The sequence below is a fragment of the Dermacentor silvarum genome, chromosome 8 (assembly GCF_013339745.2).
Source record: "Dermacentor silvarum isolate Dsil-2018 chromosome 8, BIME_Dsil_1.4, whole genome shotgun sequence".
Classification (NCBI taxonomy): Eukaryota; Metazoa; Arthropoda; class Arachnida; order Ixodida; family Ixodidae; genus Dermacentor; species Dermacentor silvarum.
In genome coordinates this window covers 136,641,203-136,651,636 of record NC_051161.1, presented here as the reverse complement: position 1 = coordinate 136,651,636, position 10,434 = coordinate 136,641,203, and the positions used below count along the sequence as shown (strand labels likewise).

General features: G+C 42.8%; 1 protein-coding gene across 3 annotated transcripts in view; it reads right to left on the bottom strand.

Annotated features, from left to right (window-relative positions):
* The window catches only part of LOC119462444 (decapping and exoribonuclease protein), a 49,504-nt gene that overhangs the window by 2,023 nt on the left and 37,047 nt on the right, over positions 1 to 10,434 (bottom strand). The window contains exons 5-6 of one of the 3 annotated variants that reach the window (XM_037723790.2): positions 7,238 to 7,323; positions 5,964 to 6,467 (exon numbers count right to left, since the gene is read on the bottom strand). The exons of 1 other annotated variant lie outside the window; for it this stretch is intronic. In XM_037723790.2, coding sequence (XP_037579718.2) covers positions 6,347 to 6,467; positions 7,238 to 7,323 — 207 coding nt within the window. In that variant the 3' untranslated portion in view covers positions 5,964 to 6,346. Of the gene's footprint in view, positions 1 to 5,963; positions 6,468 to 7,237; positions 7,324 to 10,434 lie in introns of those variants that run through there. One more of the 3 variants, XM_049672031.1, reaches the window with a different exon arrangement.

The window sequence follows — 10,434 nt, the reverse complement described above, 5'->3', positions numbered from 1 at the left end:
AACAACTCGCGATATACGAAAATGCCACAGTTTTATCGCGGTATGCTTTTACGGACGGAACAATTTAAAGAATATGCAACTACGGACAAATGCTATGGTCAATAGTGCACGCTATACGCGCGACCATTTAGTTGCAGTCGGTTGGTTAGGGCTTTCATGCGTATTTTCCCCAATGAACTATCTCATTTCATATTCTGTTACTTCCGCTGCGAGACGCAAAGCGAACGTGCAAACTGGATATCGTAATGAATGTTCTACAATAGCATATTTCACGCTTTGACTGGGAATAAACAGTATTGCCAATTTGTTTTCGAAGCAATATTTAAACAGTTTTTTTCTCATTTTTCTGATGCATCATTGTTCTCCTGAATAAAAAAACCAATAAACCTTCAGTCTGTTGCAGACTTTGTATCCTTACTGCATCTGTATTAACCCTCACATTAAAAGGTAATTGCACATTTCGCTTACTTCAGCGCATCGACTTACTTTTGTTTATGCTGGTTGTAACATATCGCAGTACTCTAAGAAACTACTTAGCCATAAACAACCTTGCCGTTTCTTGCTTCTCTGTCTTTACTTCCTGTAAAACACATGCAATAATGCGAAATGCAGGCAGACATCTGGTTTTATAAGTAGTAGGTAACACAATAAACAAAAGCAGATCAAAATTGTGCAGTGAAGTCAGCCGGTTGCATTCCTTCGTATGAATGATAGTATCTTTTCAAGTGTGGGTGGGTCTTGCATGTCCACAGCTCATAAAGTGTGCAGACTGAGACTCATCACGAGGCGTAGGTATTGCCCATCAAGATGGAGGCAATGTTGTTAATGAGTCTGCACTTACATGTATTACTGCATAAACTCGTATAACCATATCCCATCATTACTCAATCGAGCTTGCTCGGAGTCATATTCACCAAACTTCACTTATCCGAGCTTGTTCTGACTCATATTGACCAAAATTGTACTTGGCCGAGCTTGATCTGACTAATATTCACAAAGATTCTACTCAGGCAAGCTTACACCGAGTCATATTCACCAAATATCTACTTAGCCAAGCTTGCTCTGACTTATATTCATCAAAATTCTACTCAGGTGAGCTTGCACTGAGTCATATTCACCAAAAATCTACTTGCCGAGCTTGCTTTGACTCATATTCACTAAAATTATACTTGGATGAGCTTTCCCTGACTACCACATGACAATATTCACTAAAAGTTTACTCAACTCAGCTTGCTCTTACTCGTATTCACCAAAATTCTGCTCAGTCAGGCTCAAACGAACTCAGACTCACGGTTAGTTCGAAGTCTTAGTGAGCCGACGTTTGAGTGAGTTCACCGTGCTATGTATACATTACATTATGTGACCTGTGCGGTGAATAAGCAAACATTGTCTATGAGTACGTGTTGCATCGGGTGAAATAAGGACAACTGTAAACACTGCAGTTAGTTTTCTAGAGTTTAACTGACCGTTGCGTGAAAGCTTCGCCTCATGTCGATTCAAGCAAGTGCATTGGATCTGCATCATATTTTTTGCCAATCCTGCTGGCTGTCCTGGCCATTACTGGGTGGCCACATTTTGTACATTTCAACACAAAGTTGAATAAATTACTGTAATGCAATATATTAAAAAAAAGATGCTTGCATCACTGCACCTACAACAATCAGAACATGATACAAACACATGCACATAAGATGCACACAAATGATAAATACATAAACAGATGGAACCAGCTAGCCACCACCTATTGAAAAAAAAAAGCACAGGAATACGTATAACCATTCCCCTTGCCAGGTACATGGGCTATAGGAGAAACACACGTGCAACCTAGCAGTTACCTCGATGTAGCAGCTATGGACGCTTTTGCATTCGCAGCTGGCCACTCAACCACTCAAGTGTGTTCAGTGTGCACTTGTACTTAGGCACACTATTTATTGTTTATATCTCAAGAATTTAATGTTGCTCCTCAAAATTTTGAGAATGTTTGGATTCTGAGGCTTGCAAAGGTAAATATTTTTATTCCATTTTCCTTCAAGGTGAAGGCTCATACAAAAGATTAGAGATATTGTCAGTGCCCCTCACTTTCTCTCAGAACATAAGTAGTCTGTTATTGAGATTCTAGCAGCTTTTCAACAGCAAGAAAGGGAATCAGTTTCCCCTGTTTTCAGCATTGGGTTAATGCAGGCAATTCAGGGAGGCATAAAGTTTTGCTAATACAATCGGTTCGGGAATACCAGATTAGACTGTACCTTGACACTTTCCTTGCACTTATTTTGGTCAAATAACCTAGTTTGAAATGGCTCCAGTTAGCATGCTCTAACATTGGTCTAATATAGGTTAAGTACATGACTAGCTTAACAGACTGGGATGCTGGCTTTCATTTCCAGGAAAGGAATCATAGCACCTGCTCCAGTTGCATATGTTTTTGGTTATCAGGGGTATTCAGCCTCACTTTAAGGATAACGTGCTGAAGCAGGTAGATGCACACGCATGCCATTAGCGGATAGTTTCGATAGCTTCTTACCTTACACTTGCCACCATGAATACAAAATTTTAGCGTTCGATTTTGTTATTAAGCAAACAAACGTACTCCTAACAAGGTATTTTATTGTTAGCCGTTTGGCTACGCGGCTGCGCTACGTACTGCAGCATATTGACTTAAGCTTCTTGACACAGATTCACAGCACACTAACAGCGCAAGAAACAGGACGAGAAAATAGACGACGCCCATGTCTGCCAGAATGATACGATACTACGTACACAAGTGACTGCAGCTCCTAAAAAAATGTGGTGTCGGCTTTTACGCATTTCGAAATATTCAGAGAGCACTTGTATGAATAATTACAGCACAGGCGCCGAGACGGACGAGCCAGGCTGGCACTAAGATAAAAGTTCACAACACAAATTCCACTGCACGTTCAGTAATTACACACAGATCTTTGCGGCTTTGTTCAGGGGCAGACGTGAGCTTTTGGTTTGGTGCTTGCTGCTAAGTTTGGTGCATGAATATTGCTAGGAGCAGGAACCGCTTATGCGCAATCACGAGCAATACACACTCATCCGTTTTTCAGAAGCTGACGTTAAGCACGGGTAGCGCGAGGGTCTCTGCGTTGACATGACGACTTCGCTGCAGCCGAATTCCGAATACTGCATATGCGATGACAACAGCTCTAGGGGCTTGTTGATAGGTCCTCTTGTAATTTGTTTAACCGCAGGAAGAACGACACAGGCACAAAATACACACGAGACAGCACACAACGCCGAACGACCACCTGCGAACAGCTGTTTACGTCCGTCATTTCTCCTCGTATTGAACTTGACAAACCGCTGTTGCGCACTCCAAAACAAATTAAACTTTGAAGCGTTTTTAAATTACAAAACGCACGTATTATTTGGTCCTAATAAAGAGAGGTCAATTATATTATAACGCGCATGTCTTTTTCATTATATTAAACGAATTTATGCGGCGTGTGCGACAAAATCTGGCACCAAGCAACCCTATGCGTCGCATCAGTCGCATTGTTGACATCGCACCATGTGAAACGGCCGTTGAGAATTTCGCATCTGCGAAAATCGCAGCTGCGGAAATCGCAGTGCAAAATCGCACCGTGTGAAACAGCCTTGACTCAGCATTGCGCTTATTAATCTCTAACTCGCACGAGCAGAGGGACGAGGATTGACGGTCCGTTGCACTCAGTACCATACCTCCTTGGTGAACTGCGACGCATAATAGTATTGGAATCGCGAGCTTTATTTGAAGCGAATGTAGAATCACGCACGCGCACGCACGCGCACGCACGCACGCACACACACACACACACACACACACACACACACACACACACACACACACACACACACACACACACACACACACACACACACACACACACACACACACACATACAAATATAAAGTACGCGTCCAAACTTCTGCAGTCTCGCCGGGTTTAAGACGGAGAAAGGTGGCCTCTCATATGCGGTGGCGCCCCAGCGCGGCGGCTTCATGCGACATATCAAGCTCTCCCATAGAGTGACAGCGGAGTCTCGTGACCAGAAAAAGTATTGAGGGACTATGGCGGAAGCTACCGCCGAGCCCCGTCGTAGTGCGGGCGGGTGCCGGTGCTCCACCGAAACGCACCTAGAGTCACGTTGCCGTTTTAGCGACGCCCGAGGCCAATTTCCCATTGCAGGCTGGGGTCTAATTGCTCGTCCATTAGTCCCAGGTGATAATGACGCCTCCCGGCCTCGAGAAACGATGAAGCGTGAACAGCACTCTACAGCTGCACGCCTGTCGGTGAGGCATCCTTTCTCCCAAAGAACCGCTAGGCACAACAGTCTCGGTTATCTACACCCGGGCCCGCGCTGGACTCGGGCCTCATAAAGCGGGCCCGGGCCATAAAATACCGCCCATGGAGTGCTCTATCTCGCGGTATGGCCATGGGCTGCACACGTGGCCCGCTTCTCCGCAGTGATAGCAGACCGGACGGTGGTCGGAGGCGCGCCAAACGTCAGGCTTCCTTGGAATGCTGCGCGGAGCGACCGGTTGGCGTGATGGCGGCGGTGGTGGTGGACGACGAACTTGCATCATTGCGGGACCGTGGCGCGGGCATGGATGGCAGTGCGCAATGGTGGGGTATGTCATCGCTACCGGGTGGAGCTGCACCTCAGGAACTCCAAGTGATCGCTGAACTTTGAGGATGTGGGCGACTGAGGCCACTTGAGGCTGCGACCTTGGAAAGAATCCCTGCAGTTCTTCGCGAACACAGGACTCGCTAATGACTCCTCTCTAATGGACTCGCGCAGATCGTTGCTGCCGAGTGCTTGTACATCGGTGTAGGTTCCGATCAGCGTTCGGCGGTTATATTGCGTTGTGCGCATATTGAGTGCCTTCTGAGTGGTTGCCGAGGTTGTTGCAGCAGGATGGGGGACGCTAGGGCAGTCATTGGGATTGCTCACTTGACCTTGATTGAGATGTGGTCTTCTAGGGGAGAGGCCCGTACCCGGTAGGAATTCTTGCACAATACGCCTAGCTCGCTGGCCCTTGGCAACTTCGGTGTGTCCTCAGGTGTCCGGCTTGGATCGCGGGGTTTCGGGGGTGTTTGGGACATGAATCCACTAGCACCTCCACCATATGTCACGTGATAGTGGCGGTCAAGAACACAGTAGCTAAACAGCGAATGGCGAAACTAGCTTTTTATTGGGCGAACTTGTGCCCACAAAAATAAGCTACACTCAAAGCACAACGATAGCAGCGAACACATTCGGTGACTCTCGAAAATCTGATCTGCCGGTTAAGCGCGTCGGGTTTTACACACGAGTCATCAAAGGTTCCAGAGTAATCTCTGGTGCCCGCATGTCTTCCAGAAAGTACTACACAATTCGCCTCCCGCATACAATCAGGTTACACAAGCTTCGGTGGCAACAGATAACGGATAGAACTATCGATTACATTTGATTAAGTTCCAATCATGCAGGCGTGTCTTGCGCAGATCGATAACTTTGCGTTGTTAGTGGGTGAAATGCAGTCCCCGAGAAAAGGATAAATAAGTACACGTGCTAATACGTCGTTCCCACTCAATTACAGTACATAATTTACACAATTCATTTAAGGAGGTAATGAAATCCGATACGCCAAAATATTGTTTCAGACAATTCGAAACCAGTCGAACGTAGCGAAATTCTCGCTATTTACTTTCCACCTGTGTACACACTACTTCCATGGTGCTGCAGTATTAGGAAATTGCAACAATTTGGCACATATATGTTTTCACTACGAGGAGCGTTCGTTTCAAGGAAGAGAGAGCACATTTGTAACATGTTAAACACTTAGCTGCTTTCACACGCAAATTATTTTCTCAGCGCATAGTATACTTGTTGAGCATTACCGTGAAATAATTGCTGGGTTCAGGGACACACACACACATACATACGCACGCACACGCACGCCAAAGTCAGCGGTTCTGATAACAATCCTTTATTATTTTTATTTTCACCATGGGGAAATAGTACAAGAATGCTCAAAAGTATGCCCACACATTATACCGTAGTTAATAGACTCATTGGCTCTTCTCAGGGCGCTCGCGACCGAGTTGCCACTTTATTGCTATGAACTCTTTGGAACATTGAAAAAAAAAAAAGAACACTACGTTAAAAATAACGAATTATGGAGAAAATAGTTTACTTTTTTTGAGAAATCAGAAGCAGTCATCGTTTCATACAAAATGTACAGTAAGCTGTTATGGAGTGTAGCGGTACAATGAAGTTCTTTTTCAAGTAGGTATAAGTGTTTAGTATAGGCGCCGCTACTGTCGAAAACGCATCATATGCGCTGCGAGGGACTGAACATTTCAGCAGCCTTCGAACGCCCCGAGAAACCAATCTGGCAAAGCATACAGCTTCCCGGGATCTGTCAGGCGTGTGCAGGTAATCTCGCGGGACGAAGGCAGATACTCGAAGAAGTAGACAGTCCTGTGGGGCAGAAAACACAAAATGCTGAGTCTACGTTACCGGTAAAGCATACTGCATGTGCGTCGGTGCTAACTCGCGGACGATTGCCTCTGCCGTAACTATAATGACATACCCGTGCTGTAACATGGTCTTAGCGAAGCGCTCGCCATAACGCATCTTCCGCGCAACAGAACACTTGTGCCTTTTTAGCTTCGCAAGGCCAGCAATGAATGCCATCCCTCGAAGCCAACGCTCAGAACACTTAATGTCAAAAGATCACTACAGCTTAAGCTTGCCTATAAAATTGTATCCATTATTTTCAAACCACCATGAAGAACATTAGAAAGTGCCGCGCGACTAGTCGCACGGCACTTCTTCGCATTTCGCGGGCTTTTTTTCATGCCTGGAAAAATTTTTATGTAGCACGTATTGAACACCAGAAAGATGGATCGGGAATTTTTCAGGATAGTCTACAATTTTCTTAGTGATACTTTTGTTCGGGATATGTTATTGGAGAAAATTAATTAATACTAACTGATTATGCATTTAGGCGAAATATAAGAATTCGCCTGACTTGCTCCTATTGTATTAAATTAATTAATAATAACTGATTATGCATTCAGGCGAAATATAAGAATTCGTCTGACTTGCTCCAAGGGACAGCAAACAACATTACCTTGGTTTTCCCCACCTACGTGGCACTTTCCTATTTTAGTATTTGAGACGCATGGTATATGGTGATATCAAAGAAATTACGAAAGAGGATAAAGAAAATGGTAATGTTCTGTCACCTCCCGTCATCTCCTTTAACGTGCTCTTTGATAAAGGAAAGCAGCCGATCGCAGAATCGCATGCACACGTCTTCCGACCACTGTCCCTGTAATAAAAAGCAGAAAACCAACCAACCAATCAATAAATCAATCAACTTTATTTCCTTTGGATAGGAGGAGTACGGGACTAAAAGCTTGAGCAGCTTGACGAGGTCCCGACCCCGTTACAGTTGGCAAAACGGCAGGATGACGGTCAGTCATGCACGAAGTGTTCACACAAATCGACGAATATTACATAACGTCACGTAACACAAAATTTTCTAACAAAGCGCGAAACAATAGAGCCCATTTTCAAAGGCTTGAAATGGCATGAACTTGGAAAGTAGCGATCGACAAGAAGAGGGACAAAAAATTTGAAAGGATGTAATATTCCTGAAAACAAATGGACTGGGCGAAGTGTTTAATGAAACAATTTCGATTACACGAAGGATCGAAACCTTCATGGTTTAATAAGTTTAACAGAGAAGGTAGCTTGTAGGACAAAGATTGTTCATCATAAGTAGTTCTAGGGGTGGGTACAGTCCACATTTCTTTGTGCCTGGTTAGACGAGCACTTGTGTTTACTTTTAACTTAGCAAGATTAATTATGGAATCGGTACCATACTTAACAAAAGCTTTATAACACAACATCAGCCTATAATTATATGACTGCTTTGATTGCTTTATTTGCTTCGTCACAGTACAGTGTAACAGGAGGCGGAGGGAAAAGCCGTTCAAATGACGGCTTGAGGGATCCTCCGCCCCCTTTGTGAAACAATGGCAGCAGCTGAAGGACATCACAATATCATACACTTCTTTTAAAACTGTCACATTGTTTTACGTAAAGATCATGTCATAAAGGAAAACTGAAAACGTGGTTCATGCATAGCTTATACAACAAAGAAACCTGCTGCAGTCTTCTGCAATTAAATAAATTGCTACATAGTTTATACAACAAAAAGAGCCGCTAATTCTGCGACACTTAAATGAGACACATTTGGTAATGTAATGATTTAGAATTCGCGGAAGAGTACATCGAAGTATCTGAAAACCATAATTAGTACGAAAGTAAGGAACGTTCCACATTTCTGTATTTCTTGTTTCATAAGCCTTTTCCTTTAAGAAAAGATTCGCCATCTCCATAAACAAAAAGTTTGAGCGTTTGCAGCTAAGACAGTACTCTCGTAGTAGTCTGTATTGATATAGGTCATTCACTTTGATTATCTTATATTTTTTAAATAGTGGGTAGCTAGGTGCTAGAACTTTAGCGTTGTCTATCAGCCTCAGTATTTTCTTCTGTATTCTCAGTAATTTTGCTAAGTTTGTTTCTGTAGTTGTTCCCCAAACCAAATAGCAATAGTTAAGATAAGAACTAAACAGCGATTTGTATATCAATAACTTCACCGAGTTGGGGATGAGGTATCGGATACGGCTTAATATTCCAGTTATACGGCTTAATTTTATTTGAATATTATTGACGTGGTCATCCCATTGCAAATAACTGGAGAAATGTACCCCAAGTACTTTCACTGACTTCACTATTTCTATATATGAGCCTCTAAATAGAATGTTTTTCTCCAAAGTCACTTGTTGACCTTTCGAATGAAAAACTACGGCTTTTTATATTGTTTTAGTTGCATTTATTTTTAACTTATTGTTACTTGTCCAGTTGTCTAACTTCTGTAAGACGTCATTAGCTTTATTAGAAAGAATAACATCTGATGATGAGGTGACAAATATACTCGTGTCATCTGCATAGATAATAAACTTAACTTCTGGGGAGATATGGACTATGTCATTAATATATAAAGTGAACAATAAAGGGCCAAGAATGCTCCCTTGTGGCACCCCTGAAATTATATTTTTCTTATCTGATACTAAATCACTTATAGAAACAAATTGACATCTATGCGTCAGATAGCTTTTAAGTAACATGAGTGGGAGCCCGCGAATGCCATAATGGTTTAATTTTTCAAATAAAATACCGTGGTGAATGTAGTCAAATGCTTGTGTGAAATCCACAAAAATTCCGACCACTTTATTTCTTTGTTCAAACTGTTGTAGAATATATTCTTTTTGATCCAGTAGGGCAAGCTCGTTTTTGGAAGCGATATTGCGATTTTGTCAGGACATATTTGGTGCAAAAACAGGATAAGCGACTAAAAATAATTTTTTCGAAACCTTTAGAAAATACTGGGAGAATAGATATCGGTCGATAATTTGCAACGTTATGCTTGTTCCCCTTTTTGTAGAGAGCTATTACGCGTGCCGTTTGCATTTTCGAACGAAAAACCCCTGTCGAAATACAGAGATTGAATATGTGTGTTAGTGCTGGACTGACCTGATCGATAACATATTTCACTGGTTTTATTTGCATGCCATCGGCGTCGCAGCTGCGACTGTTTTTTAAGCCGAGGAATACTGTCGCACTTCTGGTTCAATAGTACCTGCTAAGAAATAAGAAAAACGTGTTTGTTGTTTCTGGACCCAGAGTTCGGCAAGCAGCGGGTGATCTGTCGTTAAAGTCTCTGTAAACGAAGTAATCATTAAAAACATTGGCCATAGCCTCTCCACTGACCAAATTTCCATCATGGAGTACCTCCTTAATTTCTTCTGTTTTCGGATTGCGGCCCATCAAAGAGTTTATTCTATTCCATAAAACATCTGCTCGTTTTGAGCGCACAGTAAATGCTTGTATGTGATACAGCTCCTTTGATTTCTTCATTTCTTTACTTAAGGCATTTCGGAACTGCTTGAAAGCAATCAGGTCCGCCTCGTCTCGCGTACGCATGAATTTCCGAAATAATCTGTCTTTTTTGTCTATTTTACGTAAGAGTTCGCATGCCATCCAAGATTTCCGACAACCTTTACGTTTATTCCGCTGTTTATAAGGGAAATGTTTTTTGTATATACAGATAAAGGATTCTAAAAAATCGTCATAGGCTGCATTCGCATCATTTAAGTGAAAAACCTTGTCATAATGCAAAGTGCCAATCTCTGAACGGAAGGCATGTAACGCAGCTGGCGAAACATGCTGATAACTATAAGGAATGTCATTCTGAATTAACGTAGGTGCACCTGTTTTTGCAGAACAACATATCGCCATGTGATCACTAATAGGATACGTAAGGACAGCACAGGTCACACACGACAGAACAGAACACTGGAAGAATTTCGAG